Below are 15,136 nucleotides of genomic sequence, written 5' to 3'. Positions count from 1 at the left end.
CGGTCACTGATTTATTTCCCCCTTGTATGGAAATTTACTGTTACTGAACTGATTTATATATACAGCAGTATACCAATTTATTCCTCCCATATTATCTAATCTCCCCGGAAGACTGGAAAAGGTTGATTGATTCCTGTTTGTGGAGAATTGCTTCATATACGTAATTATTGATTTTCAGCACATTTGCAACTATTTGCACATTAATTGGACACTTGTCAGTACGTTTGCGTACATATATTTATGCACCTTTGTGAAGTCATTACCAATTTCACTTTAAGACTTTTTATTTGCTATGAGGATTACATTTTGATATAGGTTCTGTATTTGCACTTTATATGTCTGTGCGAGATCACTTTATATTTATGATATCAAATATTTTCTGATATCTTTTCTCATTGTTTTGCCCGGTCCTTTAGGTTAATTACCTAGCAATTAATAATAATGATTAGAACTGAAACTAGGGATTTGGCCAGGTTTGTATTTCACTTATTTCACTTATAGCCACTCCAGGTGTACCTACGATGTATCATTTCTTTAAAAAGTTTTGTAGATGAATATATAGTTAAAATATTTCACATTCTGTGGAGCCACGATATCTGTTTGCTAGACTTGACACTCTATTTAGCTCTGAGGGGAATCCAGAGGTATTTGCTAAGTGTTCTGAAAGCCTTTGAAACAAATTTTGTGAGAAGAGCAACATTCAACAAGACAACGCCAAATGGTTAGACTACATTAAAATGCTGAAAGATGATCTCTTACATCTTTTTATACTATATGAGCATTATTTGGGTCTTAACAGCATTTTTTATTGTTGCCACTAGAAACCACATCCTCCCTTTTATTCTTTCCTTAGAATGTACAAGAATAACACCAAGGATTTCATTGATTGATGTGGGAAATGGACAGTTTGATCAGTTAGGTATTGTGGCATACACAATTTTCTTCTCATGCTGTATAGCTTGTTCTTGATTCTACCTGTAAAAGACGATAAACATTATTAAAATAACTGAATTTTAGGTCACAAAAGGTATTCAGTCATATCCTTCAAGACACAAGGGACCTGCACACAATATGATTCTTATTGAGATAAACAGAGGTACAATATGTGCTATTAACCGGTCACAGACATTAAAATAGTGCTAGATTGCAGTGTGCACAATCTTACATAGTCATTTTCCCTACAGATCAGGCCATAGACATCTGTTTAGCATGATTGTGCATGTCTATTGTAAGGGGGGCATCCAATCCATCCTCCAATGGTATTTGCAGTGGTAACAATGGTAACCTTGCACAGACAGGCACACCCAGAAACAGTCCATGTGGGTTTATTCTACACTGCATAAAATAAACTATCTGCTCATCTGAGCTACTAAGTAACCCTGGTCAGTTCATGACTAACAGAATGCCCTCTAATAGGATTTCCAAAACCAGCGGTCAGCATATGTAACTTTTTTAGAGTTCTGTCTGCATTCTGCCTTTTCACTCAGCAGCAGGATCCTGCATCAGAGGGAGCAAGATAGAGTCATGAATATCAGTCCTATTGCATACTGTATATAAAGGCTTGTGCACAGCTCAGACTAACAGTGAGGTCTTGCTACTAATAAGTGTTGTGGAAAATTTTAAGATGTATTTTAATGTATTGTCATAAGAGTCCCCCCAGTTTTCGTTCTCCCCCAGCCCGCTCTAAGGAGCGGACTGGGGCAGACTGACGCTAGTTGAGACCTGGTAGTGGAAAACTTCCTGTTGTTTGGAGAGAGGTGTTTGCAGAGTGGGGGTATGTCCACCAGCGAAAGGGCCTCTGTGCATTGCACAGACGATCGTCTGAGGGGATATGTTTGCTCTGCAAGGATGGGTTATGGGCCGATGTACACTCATTGTCTCTGCTGTGCCTGATCAGCACATGTCGATATTCGCAGCGTGCACCTGCAGATAGCCTCCCATCCACAAGAAAGGGTAGCATAATCCAGGTATGCATTGTTCTCTGGAACAATGTATATTAAGGATTCCTATCAATGGAATTGTAATCATCATTCATTGGTTATTGTATAAATTCATATATTCTGTATCGTGTCTTTATTTGGTCATGTCCTTATATGGTCATTCGCATCCGGTGTTCATTTTCCTGTGAGGTCACGAACTGTGTAGGAGGGGTTTAGCTGTTGGAGGCAAGCCCTCCAGGGTGTGGCTTCCTGTTTATGTGTAAATAAAAGAGCCAGGCTCACTACCCACAGGGGGAAGTGATGCTGATGGAGCTGAGAACATAAGAAGGATGGTCATGTCTGTTTATTTGGATGAGTGGGTTGATAGGTAAGGCATTATATCATTTAGACAAAATGTTATTATTATTAAAAACAGGAGATTTGGCTGTGTGCATAATATGCATCCAAATTTCCATAACAAAGATGCAGACCTAAAAATGGAGGCTGAATTCCACTCAAAGCTCTACAAAGTCTCTGTGTTCCAGGAACCAGGATAGAACTTCTTAAGATTCTGAGAAAACAAAACATTTTTTTTCTCCACATCAGCCCTTAACCCTGAAACTCCTCACCATATGTTTGTGCGAAACCTAGGTGACACACGCATACCAGCTACATTCCTGCCAGCCAGTGCTTGACATGATACACTCAGCAGTGACTTTCTAGTACCATTGAGCTCTTAATAGGATAATAGGAGCCTACTGACTCAAAATGTTCATCTGAAGATGAACTGACAAGAGATGGCTGATGAGCAAAAAAAACAGGATTTCTCAAATGTAAAAAAAAATTTGAAATCCTTTTTGCATTTATCAGTAGGATTGGCCAAAAATAAACCTGTGGCACTCTGTAATACTGATGCCGCGTACACACGATCAAACAAGCGGGTGGAAAAGTCCAGCAAACTGAAGTCCACCGGACAATCCCTCCATGTGTAGCCTCCGCCAAACTTTTTTGACCTGAAAGTACGGCGGACTTAGAAAGTAGTTTTGCACTCCAATCTTCCCTCCGGACTCGCATTTCGGCGGACAATCCGGCCGTGTGTATGCCAGTCCGCTGTACTTTTGAAATGCGCGGACTTTTCCCGCCCGGAGAAAAGTCCTCTCATTTCGAGCGGGTCTCCAGGTAGGCGGGGCCCGCGAAGGAGACGTCGCTGGCCCCGCCGCCTGGTATGGACTTAAAGGGGATCCCCAACGCCGAAAAAAATCGGCGTGGGGGTCCCCCCAGGTCCACATCAGACCCTTGTCCGAGCACGCTACCCGGCCGGCCAGGAAAGGGGGGGACAAGCGAGCGCCCCCCCCCCTCCTGAGCCGTACCAGGCCGCGTGCCCTCAACATGGGGGGTGCCATGGGGAAGCACCTTGTCCCCATGTTGATGAGGACAAGGGCCTCTTCCTGACAACCCTGGCCGTTGGTTGTCGGGGTCTGCGGGCGAGGGGCTTATCGGAATCCGGGAGCCCCCTTTAATAAGGGGGCCCCCGGATACCGGCCCCCCACCCTATGTGAATGAGTATGGGGTACAATGTACCCCTACCCATTCACCTGTAAAATAAAGTACAAAAAAAAACACAACACACAAGATAAAATAGTTTATTGCACATCTCCGGGGGTCTTCCATCTTCGGGGGTCTTATCGCCGGACTCCTCCGCTATCTTCTTGTAGCTCTTTTACTAGCGGAGGAGCCCGGCTTTCTTCCTCGCTGCCGCCCTTCTTCCGACTTCGGGGGTCTTGTCCCCCTCTTCGGTTCTTCTGCTGGGCCACCACTCCTTCTTCTAGCTCTTTTACAGGCGGTGGCCCGGTCTTCTGTCGCCGTCGTCGCCTTCTGTTCTTCTGTTCTTCTTCTTCAGATGTTGCCTCGCCGAGTCCTCCGGGCACGCGGCGACTTATATAGGGACATCGCCAGATGATGTCCCCGCCCATTATGGTGACATCATAATAGGCGGGGACTTCATCCGGCGATGTCCCTATATAAGTCGCTGCGTGCCCGTTCCCCGTCATTGTGAGCGGAGGACTCGGCGAGGCAACATCTGAAGAAGAAGAACAGAAGAACAGAAGGCGGCGACGACAGCGGCGGCAGAAGACTGCGCCACCAACTGTAAAAGAGCTAGAAGAAGGCGCGGTGGCCCGGCAGAAGAACCGAAGAGGGGGACAAGACCCCCGAAGTTGGAAGAAGGGCGGCGGCGAGGAAGAAAGCAGGGCTCCTCCGCTAGTAAAAGAGCTACAAGAAGATAGCGGAGGAGTCCGGCGAGAAGACCCCCGAAGACGGAAGACCCCCGGAGCTGTGCAATAAACTATTTTATCTTGTGTGTTGTGTTTTTTTTTGTACTTTATTTTACAGGTGAATGGGTAGGGGTACATTGTACCCCATACTTATTCACATAGGGTGGGGGGCCGGTATCCGGGGGCCCCCTTATTAAAGGGGGCTTCCGGATTCCGATAAGCCCCTCGCCCGCAGACCCCGACAACCAACGGCCAGGGTTGTCGGGAAGAGGCCCTTGTCCTCATAAACATGGTCGCGCGGCCCCCCCACCCCAAAGCACCCCCCATGTTGAGGGCACGCGGCCTGGTACGGCTCAGGAGGGGGGGCGCTCGCTCGCCCCTCCTTTCCTGGCCGGCCGGGTAGCGTGCTCGGACAAGGGTCTGTTGTGGACTTGGGGGGACCCCCACGCCGATTTTTTTCGGCGCTGGGGTTCCCCTTTAAGTCCATACCAGGTGGCGGGGCCAGCAGCGTCTCCTTTGCGGGCCCCGCCTACCTGGAGACGCGCTAAAAATGAGCGGACTTTCCTCCGCGTGTGTGGGCGAGTCCGTTCATTTCAAAAGTAGGGCGGATAGTACGGCGGACTTAGTACTCCGTATTAGTCTGCTGAAAAAGTGCCGTGTGTGGGCAAGTAGCCCGTTCGGAAAGTCCGACGGACAGTCTGGCGGGAAGTCCGCCAGACTAAGTCCGTCGGATAGTCGGCTACGTGTGTACGTGGCATAAGGTTGCCTGCCCTTGGTGTAGAGATATTGTTTTAAAGTGATTTTATTGCTTGCTCAGAATATGTAAATACTTTATTGTGATTGTCTGGGCCCAGCTGCACTTTAACCTACCTTTGACTTACCCTCTGAACACTATGACAAGACATACATATTCTTCTACACTCGCAGAACATCAAACGTAAAGGGAATGTGACTGAGGAATTTAAATCCACGTCTGGATCGGGCAGTCTTCTGGGCCACAAGCCTCACGAGAGGACTATCTGTATTCAACCTGCTCTGTAAACAAGAAAGATTAGATTACTGAATTTGTGCACTTGTTTTTGATCTGTGAAATTTAATGAAATTATACACTGTATAAATTACTTAGTGAGTAGTTAATTTGTAAAATATTGAGAAAATAAATGTGTCTATCATATTAATCATTTGTATCATCTCTCAAAAGCCAATGTGATTCAACAATGCAACTAACATAAAGAAGGGAAGGCTGAATGTGTTTTTTGTATAGACATATAGACGATTGTTATGTAAGCCATTTGATAAGTTGGGTGGAATGTTGGAAATTAATTTATTACTTACTGGATGCCAAGTAACGTACATAGATGCGGGCCTAGAATTGGTTAACTCTGTAAAAAGAAGCAGAAATCAGTAATATAGGGCACACAGTAAATTTAGACACAATGAGAGGGCTGGGAAAATGACTGCACAGAGGATATATTTGGAGAATCTAAGAAAGCTTTCCTTAAACTTTTTATTTCACTTTTTCGAAGTATCAGTGGGTTGAATTCAAGTTGACTCCAGACAATAATCAGGCTTGCACGCACGGTCTTACCACTTTTAGGCATGTGTGGATGGGGTCCTAAACACAGTCACAAATGGGAATCAGGCTGAAGCAGGAAGGGACTGAACACAGCAGATACCTCCATTACTTTCTTACAAGCACAATAATTGATCAAAGTTTTTTTTTTCTTTTTATTTGGGCAAAGATCAGACATTAGGTAGCCAAATCAAAATAGCTGTCATCTAATACACAGTGTATGGGCCCTTTACCCAGGGGTGTAGATAAGGGGGATCAGGAGTGTCCAACACCCCCCCCCCCCCTTTCCCCAGAGCATTCTGTCAAAATGCCCAGACAGTGTCTCTGCTGTTTAGCCTCAGCACAGCAGAAGCAATTAGAGTTTAGGAGTGCAGCAGCCAGCCCCCTTCTATTGTGCCCCATCCCTTCAGTTTAACAAGGGGCCCCCCTGAAAAACATTAAATTACTGCGTGGTCTCAGATGCCGGAAATTGACAGTGCATGGTTGAGGGAACTCCTAGACTCCTCCTTGAGGTATCATATGACACAGGCGAAGGGAGACTGGGGATGCAGACATTTTCCTACTTCTGTGTCATGCTGAATCTGAGGTCTGGTAAGTGGGGAGGCATCAATTTTCTGTTTTGGGAAGGAGGAAGTGAGAATTCCAGCCTGGGGGAGTTTCTTTTGGTGGGGGAATAAGGAAAGGGGGGTGGGTTTGCTTTTGGAGAATGGGGAAGTTTCTTATAGGGAAGTTTACAGAAGGTGGTTAATGGCAGGGATTTGCTTTTGGGAGGGAGTTTGATTGGATGAAAGGAGATTTTCTTCATAATTAGGAATCTTTGCTGGGGGAGCAGGTGTTGACTGAGGGAGATATTTTTGCTTCGGTGGGTCAGTTTAGAAATGGAGGATTTGATTTATGGGGGGATATTTGGGGAGGTAGATATTTTACACTGGGAATCTTTGCTTGGGGAGAGAGGGTTCTTAGGAGGGAAAGGGGGATTTTATTTTCTTTAAAAGAGATTTGTTTTTTAAATTATACTTGCCTAGGTGGATGGAGCATCGATCCAATGTTGCATCTGTCCCCAGCTGCTTCTAAGACCAACAACAGAGCAAACGACCAAAGACCACTAATCAATCAGTTCTCAGCCTTCAGTGAGCAAAGAGTGGTGACTGTCAGTCCCTGGCTCTGCCCCCCCCCCCCCAAGCTCAGTGGAATGCCAGGCTGTGGAGGGGGCAGGAGCGGCTGGTTCAGGGTCTCTGCGGCTCACTGAAAGGCTAAGCTAGCTGCTGGTCCAGGCATCTGGGTGAATCCTGACTGAAGTTAGGATCTTTCCACACCCTGGACCTGCTGAGCGATCTCAGCTGACAGCGGGCTATAGCTGGCTGTTGGCTAAAATGGGTCACAAAAGTGCAGAACGAACTGCACTCCTCCCCAAGAGAAGTATAACTGATCATCAGTGCCCTGATCACAATTAAGTGCCCACCTGTTCCAGCAATGATTGCCCACCACTGCCAGCATTCAGCGCCAACCAGTGCCAACAATTGCCACCAATCTGTGCCCACAAGTGCCAGCAATCAGTGGCCATTAGTGATGCCAGGCAGTGCTGGCTATCAATGCCCATCATTGCTGCCCATCAATATTAAACACTGCTGCCCATCAATGCTCATAAGTGCCACCCATTAGTGCCACCTATCTGTGCCCACCAGTGCTGCCTACCTGTGCCCACCAGTTCCACCTATCTGTGCGCAGCAGTGCTGCCTATCTCTGCCCAGTGCCCACCAGTGCCACCCATCAGTACTGCCTATCAGTGCTAATCAGTGCCACATATCAGTGCCCATAAGTGCCGCCTAATCAGTGCAGCAAATCAGTGCCCATAAGTGCCACCTCATCAGTGCCTATCAGTGCAGCCTATCAGTGCCCATCAGTGCAGCCTCATCAGCGCCCATCAATGAAGGAGAAAAATGTCTTAAATTTACTGACAGAAACTAAGAAAAACTTTATTTAAAAAAAAAAAATTTTTTAGGAAAAAATAAAAAACCCAGGAGTGATTAAATACCACCAAAAGAAAGCTCTATTTGTGTGAAAAAAATGCTAAAAATTTCATCTGGGTACAGTATAGCATGACCGTGCAATTGTGATTCAAAGTGCGACAGCGCTGAAAGCTAACAAATGGCCTGGGCAGGAAGGGGGTGTAAGTGCCCTGTATTGAGGTGGTTAAAGTGTTAATAGTAATAAGAAAAGTTTTAAAGTTACTAATACAGTGCCTTGAAAAATTATTCATACCGCTTAGAATTTTCCACATTTTGTCATGTTACAACCAAAAATATGAATGTATTTTAATGGGATTTTAGGTGATAGACCGACACAAAGTGGCACATAAGTAATAATGTGGAGTGAAAGAAAAATGAAAAAATGTTTTAAAATTTTCTTTACTAAATTAATATCTGAAAAGTGTGGTGTGCATTTGTATTCAGTCCCCTTTACTCAGATACCCCTAACTAAAATCTAATTGAACCAATTGCCTTCAGAAGTCACTTAATTAGTAAATAGAGTCCACATGTGTGTAATTTAATCCCAGTATAAATGCAGCTGTTCTGTGAAGCCCTCAGAGTTTTGTTAGAGAACCTTTGTGAAGAAACAGCACCATGAAGGCCAAGGAACACACCAGACAGGTCAGAGATAAAGTTGTGGAGAAGCTTAAAGCAGGGTTAGGTTATAAAAATATATTTCAAGCTTTGAACATCACACAGAGCACTGTTCAATCCATCCAAAAAGGGAAAGAGTATGGCACAACTGCAAACCTACCAAGACATGGCCGTCCACCTAAACTGACAGGCCGGGCAAGGAGAGCATTAATCAGAGAATCAGCCAAGAGGCTCGTGGTAACTCTGGAGGAGCTGCGGAGATTCACAGCTCAGGTGGAAGAATCTGTCCACTGGACAACTATAAGGGTGCTTTCACACCGAGGCGTTGGCAGTAAAGTGCCACTGTTTTAGCGGCACTTTACCATTGTTTTAGCAGCGATATTCGGCCACTAGCAGGGTGCTTTTAACCCCTGCTAGCATCAGAAAAATTGTTAGAAGCGCCGTTGCAGCGGCGCTTTGACGGCCATTCGGCGGCGCTGCCCCATTAATTTCAATGGGCAGGGGCGCTATAGGAGCGGTGTACATCGTTCCTACAGCTCTGCAAATATGTTCCTTGCAGGACTTTTTTTTATTGTCCCGCAAGCGCACCTCTCCAGTGTGAAAGCACTCGGGCTTTCACACTGGAGATACAGGAGAGGCTCTTTACAGGCTCTATGCAGGTGCTTTTTTTTAGCGCTGTAGCACCTGTAAAGCGCATCAGTGTGAAAGCAGTCTTAGTTGTGCACTCCACAAATCTGGTCTTAATGGAAGAATGGAAAGAAAAAAACTATTGTTGAAAGAAAGCCATAAGAAGTCCAGGTTGCAGTTTGCGAGAAGCCATGTGGGAGACACAGCAAACATACGGAAGAAGTTGCTCTGGTCAGAGGAGACCAAAATGTAACTTTTTGGCCTAAAGCAAAAAGCTATGTGTGGCGGAAAACTAACACTGCACATCACCCTGAACACATCATCCCCACCATGTAACATGGTGGTGGCAGCATCATGTTGTGGGGATGCTTTTCTTCTGGAGGGACTGGGAAGTTGCTCAGAGTTGATGGGAAGATGAATGGAGCCAAATACAGGGCAATCTTAGAAGAAAACCTGTTAGAGTCTGCAAAAGACTTGAGACTGGGGTGGAAGTTCACCTTTCAGAAGGACAAAGACCCTAAACATACAGCCAGAGCTACAATGAATTTAGATCAAAGCATATACATGTGTTATCCAGTCAAAGTCCAGACCTAAAGCTGATTGAGAATCTGTGGCAAGACTTGAAAATTGCTGTTCACAGACGCTCTCCATCCAATCTGATAGAGCTTGAGGTATTTTGCAAAGAAGAATGGGCAAAAATGTTACTCTCTAGATGTGCAAAGCTGGTAGAGACATCCCCAAAAAGACTTGCGGCTGTAATTGCAGTGAAAGGCGGTTCTACAAAGTATTGACTCAGGGGGGCTAAATACAAATGCACGCCACACTTTTCACATATTTATTTGTTTTAAAAATTGAAAACTATTTATCATTTTCCTTCCACTTCACAATTATGTGCCACTTTGTGTTGGTCTATCACATAAAAGCCCAATAAAATACATTCACATTTTTGGTTGTAACATGAAAAATGTAGAAAATTTCAAGGGATATGAATAATTTTTCAAGGCACTGTAGAATTTAAAGTATTTAAAAGTACTCATGCATAAGAAATTCAGATAGTATACATTTATTAGGAATTTTCCTCTAAAAAGTCTTCTTAGTAGCATTAGGTAATTTTATTTATGGGACAAAGAAGAAGTCAGCTGGGTGTATAGAAATGTATTTGCCAACTTTGTCGCCTATATCTTAATTAACCTCTGATAAACACCCTACATGTTACATATTTATATATGGACATAAGTAAATGCTTTATTTGTAACTGATTTGTAAAAGTGAGATTTGTTAAAGTGACACTAAACTGATTTAAAAAATATCTATTAAAGTATGTACTCTTAACCCAAACGAGTCCCTTCTATGGCCGCGTACACACGGGCAGACTGTCTGACGGACTTGGTCCGCTGAAACGTGTTTCAGCGGACAATCCGCTCGTGTGTGGGCTTCAGCTGACTTTTTCAGAGGACAGTCTGGCGGACTAAGTCTTTCGGAATTTCCGTAATATTGTCCGTCCAAACTTGGTTTCAGCGGACAGTCCACTCGTGAGTAGGCAAGTTGGACGGATTAAGTATGGCGCATGCTCAGAAAGGATTTACACGGCGGAAGGTTGCATTGCAGTGTATTGGACGTCGTATTTCTAGTCCCGTCGTACGTGCTGTACGCGTCATCGCGCAAGCTTTCAGCGGACTGTCTGTTCGTCGTGTGTGGTCAAGTCCGTTCATTCAAAAGTAGGACGGACTGTCTGTCGGATTGTCTGAGGAACTTAGTTGGACGGATAGTCCGCCCGTGTGTACGCGGCCTATTGCTCTCAGCCTTTTTTTTTTTTTTTGCTGCTGTGATCTGACTTCCAATAAAGGAAGCCTATGTTCATTCTCCATGGTTCCACTGTAGGTAGGAACATAGCCACCCTCTCTTGCTCACTTCCAAGATGGACCAGGGCCTATGGAATGTGTAGCGTGCATAGAGCAGTGTGCATTATCACAACCAATATGCACTGCTCATTCCAAACCAACACAAGTGAGAGGTTTGGGAGCTCATAGAGGACAGTACAATGAGACAGAAAAACACAGTGAGAAAATAGATTATAAGTGCAATATGTTGTGGATGTGTATGGACTATTTTGGGGAAATAAGGATAAGGGAATACTACTGTTAGTGCTACTTTAAACTTACTATGTGATTAAACAGTAAAGACTAAAGACATTGGCATTCGTTCTTGGTGGATGAATCATATGTTACTCAGTCTTACATAACTTTACACACATCCCTACAGACAGAAAATAACTTGTTTTATGGCATAGTTGCTGTATGGTACTGTATTATACTTTTTAACCCATTTGAGCTTATTTATAATCAATTCTATAGTGCTGACAAGTTTGCAAACACCTTTAAATGCTGCAAGTAATACCCCTGATTCCACATGTACTGTTCACATATTCTATGCCTTAACGTAAACTTTTAAACTGGATGCTAAAGTTTGACATTGAAAGAGCTAAGACCCACCTCTTACCTTTCAACAATCCAGCACCAGTGAGTTTCTGGCATTGAATATTTGGATAGTAAAAGTCGGAGATATGGTAGGAAAGGGGCTTAGTACTGAGTTAAAGAAGTCAAGAAATACATAATAATGGAATCAAGGAAGTTAAAGGACCTTTGGTGTATATTGTTAGTTTGTATTCTTAAGAAGTATAGTGATATTCAAAATACCCATGGCTACTAAACAAATTTTATTTCATCATAGTCAAATCAAGAAAATAATATTTAGGCCAATCATCCTCTCTTTCTGAATAAGCCTGTTTTGTATCTTATGCTTGGTAATAATCTCATATTTGATGCCCTAAAAAGGTGTCTATATTTTTAGCCAGTCTATAAAATGTGTAGTCTGATATGTTCATCTATCTGAACCTGTACATATATCACTTTCATTCTGCTGGTGGCATACCTGGATTTCTGATAGCAGGAGAAAGCTGCTGTACAGCATTAGCTGGGTTAGACATATTCTGAGGTGCCCTACAGTCCAGGTACGGCATAGCAGAGACACTGTGTCTTCTATAATATAAAAAAAAACAAAAACAAATTAGATTGACCAGCAATAAAAAAAATAGAACACGTTAAAAATGGCAATAGATAACAAACCTGATTTTAGCATTGTTTAAAGTGTATCTCTAGTGAAAAACTTTTTTTTTCACTTTGGAGAGTGGGGAAGGGTTGGGGCCTCTGCCATGTTTGGATTGCTGTCTGTGTACCTATTAGGGAAAGTAACCACTCTATATGTACTAGTGACCAGGGATGAGCTCAGGAGTGTTTGGATCCTAGTCTGAACCCACCTAAGCTTTCCTGCCAGGAAACCGTTACTGCACACCACGAATCATAAGGACCCAAGGCATGCTAGGCAGGGGAAATCTTCCAATGGGTACATCTGTTCCGGGGTCAGCTGTCTAAGAGGGAAATCCCCTCACTTTAGATTTGCTCTAACATCCTGTTTTGTCACTGGGACAAGAAATGAAAGAACATTTCCCCAATGTTTCAAATGCAGCAAAAATAATCAGCAGGGGTTTTAACCACCCCCTACTCTATCTAAAACAAAAACGGTTTGACTATAAATTCAACTTGATAAAATTTACCTGGGGAGAATAGCAGGTGATGGTAGGTTGCAGCTATATTGGTCCTGGTCTAAAACGGGCCAACTTCTGATTTTCTGATTCTGTGATGCACTCTTTCTTACGCTGGTATACATAGAAGGTGACTCTTCATTCTGATGGGATGCTACAGGCTGCAGACAGAGACAATATATCCAATATAAAGAGAAAGTAAAACCCATCAGAGTTTACTTCCATTTTAATTTCAACATAGTTTATTGTTGATAATTCTTATCGGAATTCAGGTAGTTGAGTCCAGATGATAGTAGACTAGTAAGAGCAAATATACTGCTTTAATGAATTTATGTTCTAGCAGAAAACTAAACTCTGAACTTGTGTAAAAGTGATCAAATTTAAAATTGTGGGCATGTACATGAAAAAAATGTGTAGGCTTAATGCTGTACTCTAGTTCAGTGGTCATCAACCCTGCCCTCAGGGCCCACTAACAGGCCAGGTTTGCAAGATAACTAGAATACATCACAGGTGATATCATTTGCTTCTCAGTGATTGCAGTATTCTAGTCTGCATCTCTCCAAGGTAATACATAAAACCTGGTCTTTTAGTGGGCCCTGAGGACAGGGTTGATGACCATTGCTCTAGGTATTATAAGCATTCCATAGTTACCTTGGTCCAGTTTGGTGCAATGTAAGTATGCATATCTTATACCTGATGGGGCACTGGGAAAGCTGAAAAATCACTGTAGTAGTTGGCACTACTACAGCAATAACTGCCATCTTCCAGGTCCTGCTCAGGTTCTGTGTGAGCAGCTTTACCTCTGCACACTGAACACAGGGAGACGATTGCTTTGCATCGCCATCATTAGAGCACCTTGTTTTTTTTTTCAATGACTTTAAAGGGATTGTAAAGTGATTATTTTTTTTTTTTTTAAATAACAAACATGTTATACTTACCTCCACTGTGCAGCTCGTATTGCACAGAGTGGCCCCGAACCTGCTCTTCTGGGGTCCCTCGGCAGCTGTCTCGGCTTCCTCCCGCAGGTGCTTCTCACGTTCATGTGAGCTTCCTCGCATGGTGAAAAGCACCTGCGGGCACGCTCCCATGATACAGCCGGCGGCTATAGCCGCTCGCTGTATCACACGGCCCCGCCCCCCGGCGCTCCGCGTCAGTGGATGTGATTGACAGCAGCGCGAGCCAATAGCTACGCTGCTTTCCATCCATCCACTCCAGCCAATCAGCGGCCAGGCTGAACGGTGGAAAGGACGTCGGGGGACGAGCACGGGATTTTCGAGGGGTGAGGTAAGTAAAACGGGGGGGCTCGAGGTGCAGGCACTGTCAGATGTTTTTTCACCTTAATGCATAGAATGCATTAAGGTGAAAAAACATTTACCTTTACAACCCCTTTAAGGCAATCCCAAGCAAGTATATGGGAATGCAAAATCTGTTTAAAGCAGTTCAAGTGCAGGCCAAGAAGAGATTAAAGGAGAAGTACGACCAATGCTTTTCTGGCTATACTTCTCCGGTGGATCACAGGAATTATTATTATAAAGGATTTGTACAGCACCTACAGTTTGGGCAGTAATTTACAACGTTAAGGCAAACACTACAGTTACAATACAATTCAATACAGGAGGAATTAGAGGGCCCTGCTCGTTAGAGCTTACAACCTAAATGCCGTTTTTTCTGCAGTCCTGTGACCCATTTTCAGCTGACAGTGGGCTAAAGCCCGCTTTCAGCTGATGTCACTCAGCCAGTCCAGGCTGGGGAAAGACCCTGACTTTACAGCTGGGATCCACCCAGTTCTCAGTGAAGAGGCAAGTATTAGCAAATCCGTTATGGCGCTATATAAGCGCTGCGTAAACTATCAGCGCTATATAAATCCTGTATAATTATAATAATAATCAGTGCTGCCTCATCAGTGCCACCTAATCCTTTCAGTGCTGCATATTACCGCCTCCTCATCAGTGCTCCCCCCATCAGTGCCCTTCAGTGCCCCATCAGTGCAGCCTATCAGTACCCCATTAGTGCAGCCTATCACTGCCCCATCAGTGCATCTGTATTAGCGCAACATCAGTGAAGGCGAAAAAGTTCTTATTTACAAAATTTTCTGACAGGAACTAAGACAGACATTTAAAAAAAGTATCAGTAATATCGGCGAGTATTGGAAAAAAGTATCAGTACTTGTACTCGGTCTTAAAAAAGTGGTATCGGTGCAACTCTACTTTTTACCACTACTATTCCTTTATATTGGCTTTTGGTATTTACAAATGCAGCAATGTAGAAATTGGATGAAACGTTTTGAGCTGGGAAATACTTTTTGAAAGATAAATAGCTCATTTTATATACAATATATAGATCAGACCAAAATAAGGGACAAATGAGGAGGAATGAGAGACAGAGGGACATTTTTTAAATCAGGGACAATTGGGAGCTATGGGCTCTAGCCCTAAACCTTTTGTAGACCTAGCAATGCCCCTGCGTCCCAATACTTTTGGTAATATAGTGTAGATACAATACTATGTATGAATGTAGTG

At 43.8% G+C, this 15,136-nt stretch overlaps 1 protein-coding gene across 2 annotated transcripts in view; it reads right to left on the bottom strand.

The window, feature by feature from the left end:
- Positions 1-300: 300 nt before the first annotated feature.
- Positions 301-15,136, bottom strand: part of LMNTD2 (lamin tail domain containing 2) — a 93,590-nt gene continuing 78,754 nt past the window's right edge. Inside the window, exons 5-9 of one of the 2 annotated variants that reach the window (XM_077459018.1) lie at positions 12,630-12,778; positions 11,948-12,054; positions 5,528-5,574; positions 5,063-5,227; positions 301-975 (exon numbers count right to left, since the gene is read on the bottom strand). In XM_077459018.1, coding sequence (XP_077315144.1) covers positions 5,108-5,227; positions 5,528-5,574; positions 11,948-12,054; positions 12,630-12,778 — 423 coding nt within the window. In that variant the 3' untranslated portion in view covers positions 301-975; positions 5,063-5,107. The remainder of the gene's footprint in view (positions 976-5,062; positions 5,228-5,527; positions 5,575-11,947; positions 12,055-12,629; positions 12,779-15,136) is intronic. The other variant, XM_077459010.1, reaches the window with a different exon arrangement.

Source organism: Lithobates pipiens, unplaced genomic scaffold (assembly GCF_037356315.1).
Source record: "Lithobates pipiens isolate NorthernLeopardFrog02 unplaced genomic scaffold, aLitPip1_a1.2 Scaffold_10, whole genome shotgun sequence".
Classification (NCBI taxonomy): domain Eukaryota; kingdom Metazoa; phylum Chordata; class Amphibia; order Anura; family Ranidae; genus Lithobates; species Lithobates pipiens.
This window is presented reverse-complemented; position numbering and strand designations above follow the sequence as displayed.